At 43.4% G+C, this 24,174-nt stretch overlaps 1 protein-coding gene across 11 annotated transcripts in view; it reads right to left on the bottom strand.

The window, feature by feature from the left end:
• Positions 1-24,174, bottom strand: part of plxna4 (plexin A4) — a 619,179-nt gene that overhangs the window by 174,291 nt on the left and 420,714 nt on the right. For all 11 annotated transcript variants that reach the window (XM_043714044.1, XM_043714049.1, XM_043714039.1 and 8 more), the window contains exons 8-9: positions 14,469-14,568; positions 4,515-4,629 (exon numbers count right to left, since the gene is read on the bottom strand). In XM_043714044.1, the coding sequence (XP_043569979.1) occupies positions 4,515-4,629; positions 14,469-14,568 (215 nt within the window). The remainder of the gene's footprint in view (positions 1-4,514; positions 4,630-14,468; positions 14,569-24,174) is intronic.

Raw genomic sequence — 24,174 nt, 5'->3', positions numbered from 1 at the left:
TCAAGGACTTCTGGGAATTGGCAATAAATGCTAGCCTCACCAATGATTCCCGAGAATGTGGAACAATGAAAATCCTGGCTGAGATCGGACTGGAAGCAAGATCAGACCTGGACTCATCCTGTCCTGTTAGGCTCAGTTCCCTATCCGTAGTCTGATGGCCAAGAAGCGTGGGAGTTGTTGATGTGTTTTGAGACTAAGATGGCTTCCTGAATCCTGTTGGCAAAATCCTTCAAGTCTTTTCCACCAAATACAAATAACTCTCCAGCAATAAGGAGACAGTATGTGAGATGTCCAAGTGACTATGCACAAGCAAAGCACTTTTATCACATCCCTGTTGCTGCCAAGAAAAAAATATATAATTTTCCTTTAACACAAACATATCATTTCCAAACACAGATTCTTATCATCTCTGAAGCTAAACTCTGCAAATCTGTCTCCATCCAGTCATTGCCCTATCATAGGAAGTCCACATTTCCTGTTTATTTTTTATTTATTTATGCCAGTGGCCCAAAGGGCAAAGATTCTCAGAGTCAACATCCAGAACAGTGACCTCGCTAACTGCTCAGTCTCTTGTTTCATTTCCAAGTCTCTTAATAAATACGGAATCAACAAGAAATACTTATATTGCACCTTTAATGTAATAAAATGGCTCAAGAGACTTCACTGGAGCAGTACAGAACAAAATATAGCACAGTGCTATGTAAAAAGATATGAGGTCTGATTGCCAAAGGCTTAGTCAAAGAAGCAGGTTTAAAGAAGGGGCTTCAAGCACTAAAGTGAGGTGGAGACGTGTGGGGAGGATAGGGAGGGGGTGACAATGGTGGAACTGGTTTAAATAGTGACCATGGTGGAACTGGTTTAAATCAGGGATACACTAAAGGTCAAAATTAGGGAACACAGTCAGCTTGGAGAGGTGTGAGGCTGGAAGAGATCACAAAGGGGTGGCACAGCAGCTCAATGGTTAGCACCGATCCCCCACAATGCCAGGCACCCAGGTTCAAGTCCAGTCTCAGGCGACTGTCTGTGTGGAGTTTGCATGTCCTGCCTGTTTTTGTGCGGTTTCCTCACACAGTCCAAAGATGTGCAGGATTGGCCATGCTAGATTCCCCTGTGCAGACTCGATGGGTCAAACAGCCTCTTTCCAACCGAAGGGATTCTATGACATGGCCCCAGATGGATTTGGAAACAAGGACGGGAGTTTTAAAATCAAGGTGTAGTTTGGGAGCTAATGTAGGTCACTGCAGCCAGCCAAAGGGCAGGGCTTCAGTTCAATAGCTCTTGGTGAGAAAAAAGTTAACATAGCGAGCAGTCACGATATAGAAAATCTGCTTGCCATTGTGGTGGAGGCAGGTTCAATCAAGGCATTCCACAGGGCATTAGATGGTGAGTTAAATAGATATGAAATGCTGGGTTGGGGGGGGGGGGGAATGCAAGAGAATGGCTCTAAGTTAAGATGTTCAGAGAACCATTGTCATACAATCGACCAAGTGGCCACCTTCAGCACCATACCTCTGCGATTCTGTGAGTTTAGATATGGGTTGCAGAGCTTTGGATGACTTCAAGTGCATGGGATAGAAAAGGGGGGACCAGACAGGAGTGCACTGAAATAACAATGAAAGTCTAAATGTCAAGAAAATGAGAAGACATTGACACTGACTAAGGGCAGGCAGGCACAGGCAGGAGGATCAGTAACCAGGTGATGTAAATTTCAGGTAGTTGGCTAACAAACGAGAGGGCTGCACTCAGTTGTTCTGCTGCCTGAAAGAATGAAGCGGATTCAGTTGTAACTTTTAACCGGAGAATGAATAAATAGTTGATGTGGAAACATTTGCATACCTGTGGAGGGTGGGATGACAAGAGCTCAGTATGTGCTGGCATTCGAATGGAAAACCCCTCCACCACTGGGAGAGGTAGGGTGGGGATCAGCGGGATTATCACTACATTAGTAATCCAGAACCCCAAGTTAATGTTCTGGGTTTGAATCCCACCATGGCAGACAGTGAAATTTCAATTCAATGCAAATCTCAAATTAATGTGATGACGATTATTAAAATAGTTTTTAAAAAGTCTGTAATTAAAATAAAAGCTAGTCTAATGGTGACCATGTAACCTCTGTCAATTATCGTGAAAGTACATCTGGTTCACTCACATCCTTCAGAGAAGAAAATCTGCCTCCTTATCTCATCTGGCCTACATGTGACTCCAGACCCACAGCAATGGGGTTGACTTTAAACTGCTCTCTGGGCAATTAGTGTTTGGCAATAAATGCTGAGTTGGACAATGACATGCACGTCCCATCAACAAATTAAAAACAAACATGTGGCAGCATTCCCAATCTTCTAGCTAGTCGGAATTAATTTTGGGTAGATCTAACAATGTCCTCATCAGAGGTTTCCAGTTAAAACTAACACCTAGATTATGAACTGATGTTGGAAATGTGCCTGGAGATTTCTTCATACAACCCCCAGCAACCAACTGACCCACCCTCCTGCACCTGCCATTGGTTGCCCAACACATGGCAATGTAACTCTCACCCGGCCAATCAGAAAGCTGGGAGGTTTTCATCTGGGGAAATTCGGCTGTCAATCAAACAGCCTTTTAATGCCATTTCCAATATGTTTATAACTAAGAATTGGAAGTAGATAACAAAATAACGCATATAATTTTCTTCCCCCCGATTAATCTTTCATTGCCAGTGACTCCATTCTTTGTTCTGTTAAACTGGAGCAGGACAATGGTAATTTCACCAGGGAAGTTAACTTCCCAGCAGATTCCCTCAGATTCAACTCAGAATCTGGATCTACACAACTTGACCTCAAAACCAAGACTATCTTGTTGCAAACAGCTGCAGTTTAAACATACCCAAGGTCAGATAACATTCTAAACCTCCGCTATCAGCAAATCCTCAAAGCAAAAACGTGCTTTCATATTTCCTTGCAAAGGCAAAAATATTTACAGACCCCAAATAATCTTAACTCCCTCAAAACAAAAGTGACCATGATTGGGATGGAAATGAATACAAGCGAGTGAAGGAACCAAAAAGGCTAAAACAATGTTAGACGACATCTCATAGAGACGGTGCTATAAAAGGGGGAGGTCATGCTGCAGCTGTGCTGGGTATACTCAGATCTGAGTTTTTTAAAAATTTTAATTCTACTTTATTCATAAAAATTATCTCAGTACATACGAGGGTTCTTAATCATATCTCTAAGGTCCCTGCAGAAACTTTGCAAAACAAACCAAACAAAACATTACAATTTTTACATTTCTCACAGTTTCTGTACAGCTGCAAAAAACAACGGCACTTCTGAGTGGCGTGCCTCATGAAGGATGCACACCGGCCTTGGGATGGGTACAGTGAAGATATTCCAGAACAACACCTGGCCAAGAGGGTTAAACTGTAGGAAAGGGGTTACATAAGCTTAGTCACTCCCCTGAATGTTGAACATTGAGTGGCGATCTAAGCAAGGTGCTGAGAATCTTTAAAATAGTCAGTAGGGTAAATAGAGAGAAACCGATGGGGAAATTTGGGCCCTCGTGTGCCGTGTTGGTAGTGTCACTAACTCTGGACTGGGAGGGCCACATCTAAGTCCCACATCTGCTCCAGAGGTGTGTAATAATGTCTCTGAACAGGTTAATTAGAACAATAGGTTGATTTTTAAAAAAAATCACAGATGAGTTTATATCAACTCCAACTGCAAATCACCTCCTCTACTCCATTGTATACCCTGTGGTAGAAGCCAATTGCTGAACAGGACACAAATTAGTAGAAATCTCCACTGACAAGCCGGCCTTCAGTTTTATTTTAAAGATTCTCAGTTCTGATGATACACCACTGGACTCAAAGCGTTGGCTGCTTCTCTCTTTATAAATGCTGCCGGATCTGCTGAATGTTTCCAGCACTTTCTTAGATTCAGATCTCTAGTGTTCACAGATTCTTGTCTTCTTTTACTCAATTCAGATCACAATTTAATATTTCAGCCCGAAGGATTTTGACAATGCCTCCTTGGTAGAGTTCTGAAACATCAGTCTACAGAATCTGTTTAAATTATCACATTTTATCAAAATGCAACATGCAACTAACAGATCAATGCTACTTATTCCAGCTCTGGCCTTCTATCCAATACTCTCAATGTCCTAACCATCTACACAATGGGTGAATTTTCCATCGTCAAAACTGTGAATTAGCCAGAACCAAACGGTAAGGAACATTCTAACAGAAGGCAGCTTTTCTGGCACCATGAACCTATTCCAAGATCCATTTAGATCATGAATAATCTCTATCTCAACTCCTTTAGCCACTATGACCATAGAACTGAATTAATCTCAAAACCATCGACTGACCACACCTCAGACTGCTTCCTGTGGGGAGAAAGGACAAATCGGAAAGCCTCAATGGTCCTTATCTTGATCCCCCTTTCATACGTGCTTATCACTTCAGATCTGTAAAAGCAGAGTTGGTTCGGCCAGCTATATGGGTGACAGGAGGGAAGAAAGACTGGAAATGCCCTTACCTCCGAAATGTTGACCCTCCCTTCCTGGAAAGAGCACGTCCGTGGGTCATGTGTACACATGTGTCGATATTTGCACCAATGGCATCGATAGGGACTGTTCACACAGGACAGGCACCTGGTTTGACAAAATATACAATTCATAGCACATTACACAACCTACAAATATTCAGATCACCTGACTAAGGAGCAGTGCTCCAAAGGCTTGTGATTTCAAATAAACCTGTTGGACTATAACCTGGTGTCATGTGACTTCTGATTTTGTGCAAGTATTCAGGCTGATTCTAGCTAATAAGAACCTGAGTGTAGCTAAATAAAAACTTAAAGCTTTCACACTTCAACAGAGCCCAACGACAAGCTAATTATTCAAGCTGGTTTCTGCTCACTGTGAAGCCAAAGGTCACAAATATAGTCCAGTCCCTCTGCAAATGGAAGTTAAACTCTGATTAACCTTCCAACCCACCCTCAAACTATGAGAGCTTTTGACAGAGTAGATGAAGAAAATCTATTCATTCTGGCAAGTGGATTGATCACCAGAAGTCATAAATTTAAAATCATCAGCAGAAGAGCAAGAAGGGAAATGAAGAGAGTGTTTTTTCACTTGCAGTGTTGTTGGCACCTGGAATGCTCTGTTTGATAAGTTGCCGGAAGCTAATTCCATAAGGAATTTAAAAGGGAGTTCAACAGGAATGAAGAATTTATGAGGTTATGGACAATTAATAAAAGAGGTTGGCGGGATAGACATAACTGCTTTCCAATAAACAGGCTTGATGGACTGCACAAATTCCTTCTGTTTTGAAAAGTTTCCATTGAATTCAACAATTTCCAGTTTTGTACCATACTGAAAATTGCATTGAGTATTTTATGCTTCCATATAAACGTGCACCATTAAAGGAAGTCAAGATGGGAAAAGGAAGTAAAAAGTCCAATTCGCAACAGCACATGTCATCTGAATCCTCGATATCGTTGGCTAAGTATATGTGTTTCTGAATGAAGTTCTCGTGGTGCAATGGTAGTGCCCCTACCTCAGGGCCAAGAGTCCTGGTTTCAAATTCTACCTGCTCCAGACCTGTGTAATAGCATCTCTGAACAGGTTGGTGAGGAAATATCTCTATGCCTTCCTATTGCAGAACTTCACAATTCTCAGTGAAGTTTAAAGGAAGGATGGGTACATTAATAGGAAGAGTTTACAGGGATATGATGCAAATGCCGGGAAATAGCACTAGATTAATTTAGGATATCTGGTCGGTATGTTGGACTGAAGGGTCTGTTTCCACACTGTATATCTCTATGACCTCCCTCCTTCCCACCTATCCACTCTTACAGGGATATGATGCAAATGCCGGGAAATAGCACTAAATTAATTTAGGATATCTGGTCAGTATGTTGGACTGAAGGGTCTGTTTCCACACTGTATATCTCTATGACCTCCCTCCTTCCCACCTATCCACTCCAACCTCCTCTCTGACCTATCACCTTCATCATGACCCCCATTCACCTATTGTACTCTATGCTACTTTCTCCCCACAGCTCTATTTCTGATGAAGGGCTTTTGCCCGAAACATCGATTTTCCTGCTCCTCGGATGCTGCCTGACCTGCTGTGCTTTTCTAGCACCACTCTAATCTAGACTCTACTTTCTCCCCACCCACAGCCCCCTCTCATTTATCTCTCCACTCTGCAGGCTCCCTGCCTCTATTCCTGATGAAGGGCTTTTGCCCGAAACGTCAATTTTTCTACTCCTTGGATGCTGCCTGACCTGCTGTGCTTTTCCAGCACCACTCTAATCCAGACTCGGGTTTCCAGCATCTGCAGTCCTCGTTTTTACTTATTTTAGATAATTTGTCCACACTGAAAAGACTGGGTGTATTCTCCACGTAATAGAAAAGCCTAAAAGGAGATTTGGTGAGTGCATTTAAAATCTTGAAGGATTTGGATCAACTAAACAAAGAGAAACTGTTTCAAGTGGCTGAACAGTTAATGGTATGAGGGCACAAATGTAAAGAGACTGGCAATAGAATCAGAGGTGGGATAAGGAAAAGTTTTTTTTAAACAAATCAGTGGATAGGATCTGGAGCACACTCCCCAATAGAATGATGGAATTAATAGCTTTCAAAACGGAATTGAATAAATAGGTAATGTGAAAAGGATGGTTGTAGCATCTGAGGGGAAAGCAGGGAACACAGGCATGGATATGATGACATGAATGGTCTCACTCTGTGCTGTACTCTATGATATTGTGATTCGATGATTAACAATAAACCCACCTGGTCTTAAGAAAGCAAAGTACTGCTTCTTGCATCAAATAAATCTGATTTTGAGCCATTACCATCTCAGACACATTTATAATATAGAGTCACAGAGTCATAGAGATGTACAGCATGGGAACAGGTCCTTCGGTCCAACAAATCCATGCCGGCCAGATATCTCAACCCAATCTTGTCCCACCTGCCAGCAGTTGGCCCATATCCCTCCAAACCCTTCCTATTCATATACCCATCCAGATGACTTTTAAATGTTGCAATTATACTAGCCTCCACCATTTCCTCTGGGAGCTCATTTCATTCATGTACCACCCTCTGCATGAAAACATTGTCCCTTAGGTCTCTTTTATGTCTTTCCCCTCTCACCCTAAACCTATGCCCTCTAGTTCTGGACTCCCCCACCCCAGGGAAATGACTTTGTCTATTTATCGTACCCATGTCCCTCATGATCTTATAAACCTCTATAAGGTCACCCCTCAGCCCCTGACACTCCAGGGATAACAGTCCCAGCCTGTTCAGCCTCTCCCTGTCACTCAAATCCTCCAACCCTGGCAACATCCTTGTAAATCTTTTCTGAACCCTTTCATGTTTCACAACGTCTTTTCTTCCTTAAGTAAGGAGATCTATACATTACACAGTCCTTCAGATGTGATCTCATTAGTGTCCTGTGTAAATGAAGCATAACCTCCCCATTTTTGTATTCAATTCCACAAACAAAATCCAGATTCAATTTGCTTTCCAAACTCTTGTTGAATCTTGCTGAATTGGAATTGAGGGTGATTTAGCAGTTTGGATTAGAAACTGGCTCTCTGGAAGAAGGCAGCGAGTGGTGGTTGATGGAAAATATTCAGTCTGGAGTCCGGTTACTAGTGGTGTGCCACAAGGATCTGTTTTGGGACTACTGCTGTTTGTCATTTTTATAAATGACTTAGACACAGGCATAGGTGGATGGATTAGTAAATTTGCAGATGACACTAAAGTCGGTGGAGTAGTGGACAGTGTGGAAGAATGTTACAGGTTGTAGGGGGACTTAGATAAACTGCAGAATTGGGCTGATGGAGTTTAATGCAGCTAAATGTGAGGTGATGCACTTTGGGAAGAATAACAGGAAGGCAGAGTGCTGGGTCAATGGAAAGATTCTTGGTAGTGTGGATGTGCAGAGGGATCTTGGAGTCCATGTGCATAGATCCCTGAAAGTTGCCACCCAGGTGGATAGTGCTGTTAAGGAGGCATATGGTGTGTTAGGTTTCATTGGTAGAGGGATTGAGTTCCAGAACCGCAATATCATGCTGCAACTATACAAAATGCTAGTGCGGCCACACTTGGAATATTGTGTACAGTTCTGGTTGCCCCATTACAGGAAGGACGTGGAAGCATTGGAAAAGGTGCAGAGATGTACCAGGATGTTGCCTGGTCTGGAGGGAAGGTCTTATGAGGAAAGGCTGAGAGACTTGGGTCTGTTCTCATTGGAAAGTAGAAAGCTAAGGGGAGATTTGATAGAGACATACAAGATGATTAGATGATTAGATAGGGTAGATAGTGAAATACTTTTTCCTAGGATGATGACGTCAGCATGTACGAGGGGGCATAACTACAAATTGAGGGATGATAGATTTAAGGCAGATGTCAGAGGCAAGTTCTTTACGCAGAGAGTGGTAAGGGTGTGGAATGCCCTACCTGCTAATGTAGTCAACTCAGCCACATTAGGAAGATTTAAACAATCCTTAGATAAGCGCATGGATGATTTTGGGATAGTGTAGGGGGACAAGCTGAGAATAGTTCACATGTTGGCGCAACATCGAGGGCCGAAGGGCCTGTTCTGCACTGTATTGTTCTATGTTCTATGTGCTATCTGTACACTAAGTTTTTGCACTTCCTGCACTAAGGCACCACATCCCTCTGCCACTCAAAGCTCTGCAATCTCTCACCACTTAAATAATATGCTTTTTAAAAAAATGTTCCTATCAAAATGGTCAATTTTATATTTTTCCATCTTGTAGCAGAATTGCCAGATCTTTCCCCATTTAGCGATCTGAACTTTCGGTACCCTCCTTTTGTCCTCTTCACAACTTACATTCCTGTCTGACTTTGTGTCATCAGGAAATTTGGCAGCTTTATCTTTGGTTCCTTCATCCAAGGCATTTATGTAAAAAGGTTGAGGTCCCAGCACTGATCCCTGTGGCATACCACACGTTAATCCTGCCAATGACCAAATGATCCATTTGTGTCTACTCTCCGTTTCCTGTTAGTGAGCCAATCTTCTGTCCATGCCAATATGAAACCCCTTATATCATGAGCTCTTATTTTCTGTAATAACCTTTGCTTTGGCATCTTATCAATGGCCTTTTGGAAATTTAAATATTGTGTATCCACCCCTTTATCCACAGCACATTATGTTCTCAAAGAACTTGTATAAATTGTTCCAAAACAATTTTCCTTTCACAAAACCTTGTTGGTTCTGCCTGATTATGTTGAAAGTATGTAAGTGGAGAAAGTGAGGTCTGCAGATGCTGGAGATCAAAGTTGAAACTTTATTGCTGGAACAGCACAGCAGGTCAGGGCCTGTGCCCGAAACGTCGAATCTCCTGTTCCCTGGATGCTGCCTGACCGAAAGTATGTAAGTGCCTTGCTGTAATTTCTTAAATAGTAGAACATCTTCCCTATCGTAGACATGAAGCCAATTGGCCCAGAGATTCTGGCTTTCTGGCTCCTTCACTTTTTTGAATAAAGCAGTTACATTCGTTATTTTCAAACCTAATGGATCCTTCCCTGAATTTTGGGTAATTAAAACCAATGCATCAACTGTTCAACACCGACTTCTGTTGAGACCTGAGGATAGAAACCCTCAGGGCAAGACAATGAGTCAGCCTGTAGGTCCAACCATTTGCCCAATGTCACATTCACATTTCTGATCCAAAAGGAAGCCAAAGCAAGAAACCTAGGCGTTTATGTGGACAAATCATTGAAGGTGGCACAGTGGTTTCAGGAAGGACTAAAAAGCATGCAGGGTCCTGGGCTTTGTAAATGGACAAATAGAACACAGCAAGAAATGGTGAATCTTTATAACACACTGGCTTGTCCGCAACTGGAGTAGAATTCTGGGCACCACACTTTAGAAAGGATGTGAGATTCCAAAAGATTTGGTTCTAGGTTAGGAGCAATTCAAGTTAGCAGGGTAGATTGGAAATGCCAGGGCTGTTCTCTGTACAGAAAGTTGAGAGGAAATTGAACAGAAATTTTCAAAATAGTGAGGACACTGTCATAGAATCATACAGCACAGAAACAGACGGTTTGGTCCAACCAGTCCATGCAACCACAATCCCAAACTAATCTAGTCCCGCCTGCCTGTGCTTGGCCCATATCCCTCCAAACATTTCTTATTCCTTTACTTATCCAAATGTCTTTCAAACGCTGTAATTGTACCCACATCTACCACTTCCTCTGGAAGTTATTCCATACGTGAAACTCTGTGTAAAGAAGTTACCCCTCAAGCCTTTTATAAATTTTTCTCCTCTCATCTTAAAAATATGCTGCCTTGTCTTGAACTCTCTCACCCGAGGGAAAAGACACCTGCCATTCACCTTATCTATGGCCCTCATGATATTGTGAACTTCTATAAGGTCACCCTTCAATCTCCTAAACTCCAGTGAATAAAGTCCCAGCCTATCCATCCTCTCCTTATAACTCTAACTCTCCATTCCCAGTAACGTCCTAGTAAATCTCTTCTGAACACTCTCTAGCTTAATAATATCCTTCCTATAACAGGGTGCCCAGAACTGGGCACAGTACTCCAGAGGAGTCCTCAACAACACCCTGTACAACTTCAATGTAACATCTGAACTCATATACACAGAGGTCAGAGCAATAAAGCTAAAAGCCTTCTTAACTAATTTGTTCTACATGTGACACAAACTCCAAAGAATTATACACCTGAACCCCTAGGTCTCTTTGTTCTACAGCATTACTGAACAGAGAAGATAAGGAATAAACTGGTTCCATTGATGAGGGCGGGGGGGAGGGACAGAAATCAGAGGGTACCAATTTAGAGAAGTAACAGTGACAATTAGTTATCATTTCCTTATGAAGCTAGTGGTTAGGATCTGGAAGGCACTGCCTGAGAATTTGGAGGCAGATTCAAGTGTGGACTTCAAAAGGATATGGATATCTACCACAATAGAAAACATTCCATTATGATTCCTTCTGTCCAATTAAGGTGGACAAATCCCCAGGACTGGATGGGATCTATCCCAGGTTGCTGAGGGAGGCAAGAGAGGAAATAGTTGGGGCCCTGACAGATATCTTTGTGGCATCCTTAAACACAGGTGAAGTTCCGGAGAATTGGAGAGTTGCTCATGTTGTCCCCCTGTTCAAAAAGGGTGGTAGGGATATTCCAGGTAACTACAGACCAGTGAGCCCGACATCATGGGAAAGTTGCTGGAGAAGGGATTGAGGGATAAAATCTATTTATATTTAGAAAAGAATGGGCTTATCAGTGATAGGCAACAGGACTTTGTGCGGGGGAGATTGTGCCTTATCAACTTAATAGGGTTCTTTGAGGAAGTGACCAGGTTGATAGATGAAGGAAGGGCTGTAGATGTCATATACATGGACTTTAGTAAGGCGTTTGAGAAGGTTCCCCATGGTAAACTCATGGAGAAAGTGAAGTCACATGGTGTGCAGGGTGTTCTAGCTAGGTGGATAAGGAACTGGTTGAGCAACAGGAAACAGAGAGTAGTAGTTGAAGGGGGTTTCTCGAAATGGAGAAAGGTGACCAGTGGTGTTCCACAGGGGTCAGTATTGGGGCCTCTGTTGTTTGTGATATACATAAATGATCTGGAAGAGGGCAGTGATGGTCTGATCAGTAAGTTTGCTGATGACATGAAGATTGGTGGAGTAGCAGAAAGCATAGGGAACTGTCAAAGAATACAAGAGAATATAGATAGACTGGAGAGTTGGGTAGAGAAATGGCAGATGGAGTTCAAACTGGGTAAATGTGAGGTGATGCACTTTGGAAGATCTAATTCTAGAGCAAATATACTGCAAACAGAAGAGCCTTGGGTGTACCCTGAAGGTGGTTGCACAGGTGAATAGAGTCAAGAAGGCATATAGTATGCTTGCCTTCATCGGACAGGGTATTGAGTATAAGAGCTGGCAGGTCATATTAAAATTGTACAAGACATTGGTTCGGCCGCATTTAGAATACTGTGCACAGTTCTGGTCACCACATTACCAAAAGGATGTGGACACGCTTTGGAAAGGGTGCAGAGAAGGTTTATGAGGATGTTGCCTGGAAGGTGCTAGCTATGAAGAGAGGTTGAGTAGGTTAGGATTGTTTTCATCAGAAAAAAGGAGATTGAGGGGGGGCACCTGATTGAGGTCTACAAATTTAAGAAGGATATAGACAGGGTGGATAGAGAGAAACTTTTTTTCCAGGGTGAGGGATTCAATAACGAGAGGTCACGCGTTCAAGGTGAGAGGTAAAAGGTTTAAGGGGAATACACGCGGAAAATGCTTTACACAGAGGGTGCTAAGTGCCTGGAACGCATTGCCAGCAGAGGTAGTAGAGGCAGGCATGGTAGATTCATTTAAGGTGCTTCTGGACAGTTGTATGAGTAGGTGGGGAGCTGAGGGATACAGATCCTTAGGAATTGGGCGAGAGGTTTAGACAGTGGATTTGGATCGGCACAGGCTTGGAGGGCCGAAGGGCCTGTTCCTGGGCTGTAAGTTTTCTTTGTTCTTTATTCGTAGGGCCACGGGGAAAGGGCAGAAAATTGGGACTAGGTGAGTTGTAAAAATGCGCATTATGGCTCAAATGGTCTCCTGTGTTATTACTATTCCATAGTCAGTAGACTTCAATGACGGACATCAACAGTTAAACTGTTGAACAACACAGTTAAATAACCTCATATTCTTCCTGATGTGTGGTGCCCAGAAGTAGATTCCAGCTGAGGCCAAGCCAGTGTTTTATAAAGATCCACCATATCTTGCTTTATGCAATTTGTCTATTTATAAAACCCCGGGAACTCCCATAGGGAATGCCTGCAGCGGGATGGGAGGGAGGAAGCTGAAGGAATCAGTAGAGTTTCAGACTCTGCCTGTTTTAATAAGTTGACATCAGTAATTACAGTCTATTTATTTAATCTTTTATTCAACGCTTTATAGACCGACTCAATCATTAAAAACTGCTGCAGTGCAGGCACAGCAATAAACAATTAATCATTTTCAGCAATATTCTTTTTAATGATCAACTGCTATGAGAAAATGAAATTAATTTCCTGGCAATAAATATTTTATTAAAATATTTTCTATTATTTTTCTTTCAAGACTGATTTATTTGATTAAAAAAGAGAAAAACAAAGTCAAATTCAAGAGTTGATGTTCTGCTGCTGAATCAATCTCCAAACTATATAAAGAAGGATAGCCTTTACCGGTCTCAATTATAGTCCCCCAGTAACAATTGGATTTCCTTCAGGAGAGTAAATATCTCAAAATATCTGCTAACAATTAAGCTTTTACTCAAAGTTTGTGGGAAGATTTGTAGCTCGGGTGCTCGTTGTTGTGGTTCTGTTCGCTGAGCTGGGAATTTGTGTTGCAGACGTTTCATCCCCTGTCTAGGTGACATCCTCAGTGCTTGGGAGCCTCCTGTGAAGCGCTTCTGTGATCTTTCCTCCGGCATTTATAGTGGTTTCAATCTGCCACTTCCGGTTGTCAGTTCCAGCTGTCCACTGCAGTGGCCGATATATTGGGTCCAGTGCAGTGGCCGATATATTGGGTCCAGGTCGATGTGCTTATTGATTGAATCTGTGGATGAGTGCTCAATAAGCACATCGACCTGGACCCAATATATCGGCCACTGCAGTGGACAGCTGGAACTGACAACCGGAAGCGGCAGAGTCAAACCACTACAAATGCCGGAGGAAACCTCACAGAAGCGCTTCACAGGAGGCTCCCAAGCACTGAGGATGTCACCTAGACAGGGGACGAAACGTCTGCAACACAAGTTCCCAGCTCGGTGAACAGAACCACAACAAGCTTATACTCAATTGAACCTAAGAGTGTAGCTCTACCAAGTTTAGTGAGTTTGCTTTCCCCATCTTTGCACTCTTCTCTTGGAAATAGTGTAAAGGAAAGAGAGAAAAATTGGGTAGCACAGTGGACATTGTGGCTCAGTGGTTAGCATTGCTGCCCCACAGTGCCAGGGACCCAGGTTCCATTTGCACTTGGGCAACTATATGCATGGAGTTTGCACATTCTCCCTGCATCTGCATGGGGTTTCCTCCGGGTGCTCCGGTTTCCTCCCACAGTCCAAAGACGTGCAGGTTAAGTGGATTGGCTGTGGGAAATGCAGACTGACAGGGATAGGGTAGGATGGGGTGGGTCTGTGTGGGATGCTTTTCGGAGGCTTGGTGTGGATCCGAAGGGCCGAATGACCTGTTGATTTGACTTGGTAGGAATTCTATGATTCGCACCTAATTCAGTATGAACTCTCCTACTGTGGCTAGAACAATCCTTAAATTCCTTTGAAAAAAAGAGGCTGAGGAGATATAATTCCAAGATTTTTTTTGTCTACATTTCATCAGTCCGAGTGAACCAAGATGAAACATGACCCTAAGCATGGGGCTCCAATGACCCACTGCAACAATGCACTGCTGCTGACGGAGCAGCAACTAGAAACAAGATCTGGGCAAACTTACGAATGGTGGACACTGCAGTTGTAGAAGACAAAGCTGGTGCTGGCAAAGGTCATGCCTGTCTCCTTGGACTTCAAGTGAAGCTTCACCACTTGATGGTCTCCTATCAGAAAGGAAAGACAATTCTTAGTAAGTCAGACAGTCAGCAAAGGCAGCTCCATAACCCTTCATAACCTGTTGCTCATCATTAGCCAAAGCCTTCACCGTTTTGAACCACATAAGGCACAGATGAGACATTGCTAAGGGAATGAAATTCCTCCCTTACAGAAAGGCAGGAGAATGCCTCATTTTCTCCTCAACTTCCAACCCTTCAACATAATCACATTCTCAATAACTAAGCAATTCAAAGGACAGCTTTAAAACAGGTTTCTCAATAGATCTCACACACACACACACACACAGACACACACACGCTAATAACAATGACAACTTGCATTTTTATAAAGCTAAAAATCACACAACATCAAGTTATAGTCCAACAAGTTTATTTGGAAGCACGAGCTTTCAGAGCACTGCTCCTTCATCAGGTGATTGTTCTGATGAACCACCTGAAGGAGCAGCGCTCCGAAAGCTAGTGCTTCCAATTAAACCTGTTGGACTATAACCTGGTGTGTGTTTTTAACTTTGTACACCCCCGTCCAACATTGGCATCTTCAAATCATGCATTTTTATAGCATCTTTGAGGTCTCAAAGTCATTTCACAGAGTTCTTAGCAAGCAAAATGTTCGACCAAAGAGGAAAGCTTTAAGGATGCCTTAACAAAGGAGCTTGAGCTGAAGAGACAGAGGGACTTAGAAAGAGAATTCCGAGCTTGTGGCCACAGCAGTTGATAGCATGGCCACCAACGATGAATCGATGGAATCAGCGATGCTCAAAAGGTCAGGTTTGGAGGGATACAGATGTCTTAGACAACCAAGATATAAAGCTGGAGGAGGTTACACTGATAGACAAGTGGTGAGCCTACAGAAGGTTTTGATACTTGTGCTAATCTGCCAGGAAATTCATTACCAAACTCACAGGAGACCGGTTTTAATTTTGACGTCTGTTTCAGGATTTCCTGTGGGGTTTGGGATTAACTTCCATGCCTGGCAGAACAGCCCTGTTGATGCTAATGTGCTGCCATGCTAAGGACTGGCGGGAGTCAATTCCAAACTGCATGGTACAATGGCCACCACCACCCAACGACCAGAGCGGGTACCAGGAAGCCATGCACTAGGCAGTTTCTGCACGATGCAGAGGACAGCAGCAGCACCATGGCTGGAGTCCAGGAAAAACAGGTTGCTCTTAGCCCCTGGGATGATACAATGACTGGGATAATGTTGGGGACTCGGCAATTGGGTTTCATCCCACTCATCAAGAACAGACTGCTGCTTCTCGGAATGCAGCCACAGCTCTCCAGCTCTCAGACTGCCTCATTTATCAAACTGTCAGCTGGGGGCAATTACTGAAGGATTGCCAATTTTGGGCTGCCAAATGTTATCCTAGAGCTTCCAGTTATTTATTTCCGTTCCTCTTGTCTCACTTTAACTAAACCAGCGAGCACACCCCCAACCCTCCCCTCCTTCCCCAACCCCCCCCAACCTTTCTTTCACTTAAGGAGAAACACCTGAACATTAATTCTAAAAGCAAGCCACCATTTTAGTTCCCTCCTATGGGAACTGCCGAATTTGCATTTGGTTTTTTGAGCCTTTTATATCTTAGCTTTAAAACCCTTTTCCATCCTCCTAATCCACAATGATGAAAACATACCAGGTTTTACACAGTCCTTCCTGCCCTGACTATGAGGAGGAGAGGACATCAAGGTTGAATGCAAAGGTCAATGGAGCAGGAGAGGAAAACAGTTCAATGTTCACTCAATAGTTCCTACTTCAGGAAAACACTAATAGAGTCAAAGAGATGTACACCACAGAAATAGACCCTTCGGTCCAACTCGTCCAGATATCGTAACCTAATCTTGATCCATTTGCCAGCACTTAGTCCATATCCCTCTAAACCCTTCCTATTCAGATACCCATCCGGATGCCTTTTAAATGCTGTAATTGTACCAGCCTCCATCACTTCCCCTGGCAGCTCGTTCCATACTTGGACCACTCTCTGCACAAAAAAGTTGCCCCTTAGGTCGGATTTTCTTTTATTCATTCACGGGATGAGGGCGTCACTGGCCAGAGCAGTATTTATTGTCCATCTTTATTGTCAACCACATTGCTGTGGGTCTGCAATCACATGTGGGCTAGACTAGGTAAGGATGGCAATTTCCTAACCTAAAGGACATTCGTGAACCAGAGGGATTTTCCTAACAATCAGCAGTGGAATCATAGAATACCTACAGTGCAGAAAGAGACCATTTGGCCCATTGAGTCTGCACTGAAGAATATCCCACCCACTTCCAGCCCCCTACCACCTCCCCAAAACCTCAAATTTAATCATGTCTAATTCACCTAACCCTCACTCTGTAAGGCAATTGAGCATGGCCAGTCCACCGACACATAGAGTCATAGAGATGTACAGCATGGAAAACAGACTCTTCGGTCAAACCCGTCCATGCTGACCAGATATCCCAACCCAATCTAGCCCCACCTGCCAGCACCTGGCCCATATCCCTCCAAACCCTTCCTATTCATATATCCATCCAAATGCCTCTTAAATGTTGCAATTGTACCAGCCTCCACCACAACTTCTGGCAGCTCATTCCATACCCATACCATCTTCTGTGTGAAAAAGTTGGCCCTTCGGTCTCTTTTATATCTTTCCTCTCTCACCCTAAACCTATGCCCTCTAGTTTTGGACTCCCGACCCCAGGGAAAAGACTTTGCCTATTTATCCTATCCATGCCCCTCATAATTTTGTAAACATCTATAAGGTCACCCCTCAGCCTCCGACGCTCCAGGGAAAACAGCACCAGCCTGTTCAGCCTCTCCCTATAGCTCAAATCCTCAAACACTGGCAACTTCCTTGTAAATCTTTTCTGAACCCTTTCAAGTTTCACAACACCTTTCCGATAGGAAGGAGACCAGAATTGCATGCAATATTCCAACAGTGGCCTAACCAATGTCCTGTACAGCCACAACATGACCTCCCAACTCCTGTACTCAATATCCTGACCAATAAAGGAAAGCATATCAAACGCCTTCTTCACTATACTATCTACCTGCGACTCCACTTTCAAGGAGCTATGAACCTGCACTCCAAGGTCTCTTTGTTCAGCAACACTCCCTTTAGACTATGGGATGAAACCAGAACACCCAGAGGAAACCCACGCAGACATGAAGAGAACATGTAAACTCCATACAGACAGTTGCCTGAGGCTGGAAGCGAACCTGGGTCACTGACGCTGTGAGGCAGCAGTGCTAACCACTGAGCCACCGTACCGCCCCCATGGTCTGGCAATGCTTTCAGGGTCTCTCTTCCAAACATTTCTTGATCTCATATTGAATCATTCGTACTGGCAGGATTCAAATTCAGATTCACAGAATATTACCTGGATTTCTGGATTAAAATCCAGCAATAGCGCCACTTGGCCATCACCTCCCACAGATCACTCAAAGCCAGCTCTGACTGGTAGGCGTCTGACACCAGATTCCCAAAGTAACTGCTCCACTCAGATCTGAGTCATGGCAGGAGACTCCAGGGAGGGCAGGAGGAATGTGTCAGTGATGTCCTCAAAGTATCCCCAAATAGGTCAGACATTCCCCAAAGACTCCTGGGATATCCTGGCTTGTGAGCTGCCAAAATTGAGAGGGCTCATTTAGGTAGGACCCAGAGACTGCTGGGAATGTGCAGACAAGATGTCGAGAGGTCAGAGGGAGCACACAGACCTCCAAGCATCCCATCGAACCCCTCCCCCACCACCGAGCCTTCGGACAACACCGGCTCTACATGTGGCAGGGTCCATAGGTCTGAAAATGTGTTGCTGGAAAAGCGCAGCAGGTCAGGCAGCATCCAGGGAACAGGAGAATCGACGTTTCGGGCATAAGCCGTTCTTCAGGAATTATGCCCGAAACGTCGATTCTCCTGTCCCTGGATGCTGCCTGACCTGCTGCGCTTTTCCAGCAACACATTTTCAGCTCTGATCTCCAGCATCTGCAGACCTTACTTTCTCCTCAGGGTCCATAGGTCACTCGCCGGAGTTATCATCCATCTCACAGCACATCAATTCAGAGTGTAAGCAAGTCATCCTCAATATTGAGGGTCTGTCTAAGAAAGGAGAGTTTGTTTACACACCTGAGGAATGGTCACATAGGTGGGGCACAGAGGGAGCCTGGCTCACATGGAGCAGTGTCCCAGAACAAAGCAGAGTGGCCGTAGGAGAGAAAGCAAATGCAAGATAGCAGGATATATATTTCACAAACTTATGGTGCTATTTATTGCTCTGTTAAATTGCTTTGATTTATTTACACTTGTGCCACCTTTTAAGGTGATAAACTGTCACAAAATCTGAAGTGGAACCACAAAAGCAGGTATTGAGTCGAGTCTCAAAGGTTTAATCAAACAGGGAAGCTTCAAAGAGTTTCTTCGGAAGGAGAACGAAATGAAAAGACAGTGACATATAAGAAGTGAATTCCCGAGCTTAAAGCCAAAAAGCTGAAAACATGGTCATCAATGAAACAGGGTTAAAAAAAAGATTTCCTTTAAATTAACTGATTTTCAGTCAAAAGTGTGCAACAGTTAGAAACATAAGAAAAATGAATTAAGCTCATCGATGTTGTTAAATTTTATAAACAACTCCGTATTTTGACTGTGGCACCACCCCACAGTTTGAGGGCATTTTCTGGTCAGCATTTTATTGTAAACCATTCCCAGGATGAGAGAGTCACTGCTGAGAGAGTCACTGCTGAGAGAGTCACTGCTGAGAGAGTCACTGCTGAGAGAGTCACTGCTGAGCCAGCATTTATTGCCCAGAGGGCAGGTTAAGAGTCAACCACATTGCTGTGAGTCTGGAATCACATGTAGGCCAGGCCAGGTAGGGATGGCAGTTTCCTTCCCTAAAGGAAGTTAGTGAACCAGATGGGCTTTTCCAACAATGAATTATTTAGTTATCATGAGATCTTTAATTCCAGATGTTATAAAACTTGAATTCAAATTCAACCATCTGCCATGGCAGAATTTGAACTCAGGCCCCCAGAACATTACTAGAGGGCTGGATTAGTGATCTAGCAACAATACCACTATTACCACTAGGTCATTGCCTGCCTTTGTGTAATGGCTGTCACACATCACTGACACCAGAAACTAGCTGGAACTCCATTTCCTGGCTATGTCCTTCCACAAACAACAGCAGCCTGGATGAACAATCTAACAACTACTAACTACTGCAACCCACAGTCACTCTGCTGTTCACCGTGTCTTGAGTAGTAGCCTCTCGTGCAATGCTCCTTAGGAATGATGCTTTTTGTACTTCATTGGAAGAATGTTAGCTAAAAGGAGGAACTTTGATTTTCCCTCACAACAAACTTAATGATCATGATTGTAATGCCAGAAAGGATGGTGGAAGAGGTTTCAATAGCAGTTTTCAAAAGAGAATTACATAAATGTTTGAAATGAGAAATAAGTTAATTAGAAAATGCTTTCAAAGAGCTGGCACAGGCATAAATGGGCAGAATGATCTCCTGTACGCTGTCAATTTACAATTCCATATCATGAGTTCCCTGGCTAACATCAAGGAGGAAATTCCATGGATTTGTCCCCCTGGTACAAAGGCTTCAGTTTCTCTGCTGCAATATTTGCTAAAGTGTCCTTATCTTATTCGACAAACCATTGCTTTTCCTACAAATGGCATTGAGAAAATTCCACAAGAAGGTGCTCTCATGTAGAATGCTCTCACGATTCACAGTCTAGGTTCGCATTAAAGGAATGGCTGCCTGAGGTAGGGCTAATGAGTGCTAGAGGGTATTTGCAGAGTCTGAAGTCACACCCATTCACCTTCAGTGTGTTGCTGGAAAAACACAGCAGGTCAGGCAGCATCCGAGCAGCAGGAGAATCGACGTTTCAGGCATAAGCCCTTCATCCAAAACGTCGACTCTCCTGCTCCTCGGATGTTGCCTGACCTGCTGTGCTTTTCCAGCACCACACTCTCGACTCTGATCTCCAGCATCTGCAGTTCTCACTTTCTTCCCAGTCATCTTCAAGAGGGGTAGAGAAAATAAAAACCACAGAGGATGTGGAGAATCAGGATTATTGGAGATGGGGAATATATTGGGGTGAGCCAGTGGAAGAGTGTCAGAGATGGAGCAGAAAATGCTTGGGTGGAGAAAATATTAGGAGGAAAAACAATTAGCTGGCACATTATCACACATGCAAAGATACAAGGAAGGCCTGTTTAAGGTAAAGTAGATTGGTAGTGGCTTGTGAAGATATGGAGAGAGGTGGCCAGCAAAGCTGTATTGGGAGTGGGACTTGAAGAACACATTTTGTGACAACTGACAACTGTGGAAGTCCAGACTTAGTAGAGAGGACTGTTTGCTGAAGACTGAACATGGTTCTCGAGCTAGGTTTGAACAAAGCCGTATGAAGGATTCAGTCAGGTCAGAGAGTTACTGCTTGACTTCGCGAACTGGACACTATCTAAATCGGCTCTGTATCAGTTTTCATTGAACTGAAGTTTCAGTTGTAAGGTTTGGAATTATTGAAGGTAAACCAGTGTGTGATTCCAACTGTATGTCAGGGAAGGAGTTTCCAATCATAACATCGACACTGTGGCTTTGCTGAGGTACCTCCCAGTCAAACCACCATCTACTCAACCATGACAACCCGTTACCTGTATCACAGCAGTGACAGCAGCACAGTACCTCAATTTGATGCAAAGTGCTTTGGGATGTCCCAAGGTTGTAAATGATGTGATCCAAATGTAAGCCTTTCTTTCTTTACCAGATTTTATAATTGAGAGCCAACTGACTAAAAGGCATTACAAAAGAAACGATTCAACTGGTAATGGGAAAGCGATTGTCAGTAATTATCCAGCAATCTGAAAGTCAGTTTTGGATGTCTCTCTCCAGCATCCCCCCACCTAATTTTAAAAGGACAGCCAGTCAGCCAGCCCAGAGCTAATACAATAGCTAATGATCGTTACTACACCTTAGCAGCTGATCTAAGTGTCTTTGCAAAAGACTGTGATTGACAGGCCCATTAACATGACACTTAATATTAAAGTGATGAAAACCCCTAAGTGCACTTAGCTGTAAAGGACATGACAATTACTCTTATTTTATCACATATTTGATTCCAGATTATTAACTCAGGATTAAGCTATTTTTCTCCCCCATCCCTCCCCCACACTATTTGTTCATTATTTAATGTGTCTCATATAAAACATTCTTCACCACAGTTTGAAGAGTCTAGTTGATGGGTCTTGACAATTAAACAGCTTCTTGTGATTGAACTGAGTCGAGAAACACCGGGACAGGAGGGGGATGAGAAACAGCCACCAAGATTTCATCTGTGGCAGAGCGTGTGACCCCATCATGGACACCACACCCCCAGAACATACTCAGTATAAATATCTTGAACTGTTACAAAGCAGAGCTCCACAATATTCATCGGAATTGAGATGTGCACTAGCCATACTGCGTACCATAGGCATCAATGTCCCCTTTCAATCCCAGCATTGAAGAAACCAAGGCATATTAGAAACAGAACAGCTCTTCAGTAATGTGATCAGTCAGCAGTCACACTTCCTCTGATTTCTGATGAAGGGCTTATGCCTGAAACGTCGATTCTCCTGCTCCTCGGATGCTGCCTGACCTGCTGTGCTTTTCCAGCACCACACTCTCGACTCTGATCTCCAGCATCTGCAGTCCTCGCTTTCTCCACACTTCCTCTAGTAGTCTGTGGGTGTGCCTGCAACTATTCTTCACCTTCACTGTGCAACTGCAATTAGGATAAGCCTAGCAGGTAATACTGCTAGTATTTCAGGGAGCGATTTTCAGGTTCAGCCTGTTTCACCTCGATGACCCCCTAAACCATCATGTTCATTTCTGCCTTCTTAACCCTGTTTCCACACTGTAATGTAATGTAATGTAATCTAATGTAATCTAATCTAATCTAAACCCCATCAGGTTTGTACCTCCTCATGTTCCCACCCAACTCATTTATTTAACTCTTTATCTCCCCACTTTACATGCTAAGCCATGGGGGGTACATTTGGGCACATCAAGATAGTCCTAGTGCTGACCCGTGGCTGCTATTGTGCAAGAGTTTGGGTTGGACATAGCATCTGTGTCCAGCGCAGATTCAAGGAGGCGGCAGTGGAGGTGAGTTTGAGCTCAGTACGAGGCCCAGTGGCATCAGCAGTGGCTGCATTGGCAATGTGGGCCCAAAGTAGACTCATGACAATGGCAGAGTTGAGTTTGGGCTGATGTGGTATCGGCGGTATCTGCATTGGCGAGGTCCAGCGAGGACCCATAGTGGCAAAGGCAAAGATGAAGGCATGATGGTGCCATCCCAGCAGTAGCAGCACAGTGAAGGTGATTAGGCAGCAGGCCCATGGCCCTGGGCAGAGCACTTAACAAGGATGACTATAAAGTTGGACACTTCATTTATTTCTCCATTTTTTCTGCCTTTATATTCAATGTTTGGTTTATTTCTCTGTGTTGCAAAATGGTGCCGGAGAGTGGCCACACTATACAACACTTTTCGCTGTATTTTGTGACAATACATAAATCAAATCAAAAAATTAATTTTGCTTCTACTCATACATTAACAAAATATCTAATGGAAAAATGTTACTTGATGTTTCAACCTTCGCCTCTTTCCATTGTCTATGACCAGTTCAATTGCAGTTGTTCCACTGTAATTGTCAATTACAGACTTGTTGTTGAAGTCCATTCCAACCCTGATACAAAGCAAGCATATGATCTTCCATATTGCCTCCAACCACCTCCCTCTCCCCATCCCCAACCCAGTGCCCTAACTGTGTATGCCACAATTCCTTGGATCCACTATCAGTTGCAAACTTTTGAGCCCGCTATTGCCTCATGCTCCTTTCCACCTTAAGAAACATTCTAGAAACCCATCTTTGCAACCAAATGTTTAATTATCTCTCCAACACCACCTCATGGCTGCGGGTTCAGTTCTTTCCCTTTCCTTTCTGTGAAGCATCATGGAATACTGCTCATATCAAAACCCTCATTTAAAGTGTTTCTTCATAGAAAGTATGCTGTTGTCAGTTCATATCTCTAGAACCTCTTCAGTATTGGATTTTCTTTTAAAGCTAATATCCAAGAGTTTGGGTTCCAGGCAGACTGGTCAAAAAGGAAAGGTCTGGAATGTTCTTCAGGTTTGGTCTATTTTATAACTGTTGATTACATATTAAGTTTAAACACAACAGCACAGCTATGATCTTACAGTTATATTATTAAAAGTCTCTTCCATAAAATACACCAACTAATGCAAATCAGTCTACTCCACATGCGTCTCTGCACACTGGGGTCTCTAGTGGTGCAGTGATAACATCCCTACCTCAAGTCCCACCCGTTTCACAGCTGTGCAATAACATCTCTGAACAGGCATGATGTGGAGGAGCTGGTATTGGAATGGGGTGGACAAAGTTAAAATGCACACAGCACCAGGTTATAGTCCAACCATTTAATTGGAAGCACTAGCTTTCGGAGCGCTGCTCCTTCATCAGGTGGTTGTGGAGTATAAGATCATAAGACACAGAATTTATAACAAAGGATTAGTGTCATACAGTGATATATTAAACAAACTTGGATTG

Source organism: Chiloscyllium plagiosum, chromosome 23, assembly GCF_004010195.1.
Source record: "Chiloscyllium plagiosum isolate BGI_BamShark_2017 chromosome 23, ASM401019v2, whole genome shotgun sequence".
Classification (NCBI taxonomy): domain Eukaryota; kingdom Metazoa; phylum Chordata; class Chondrichthyes; order Orectolobiformes; family Hemiscylliidae; genus Chiloscyllium; species Chiloscyllium plagiosum.
This window is presented reverse-complemented; position numbering and strand designations above follow the sequence as displayed.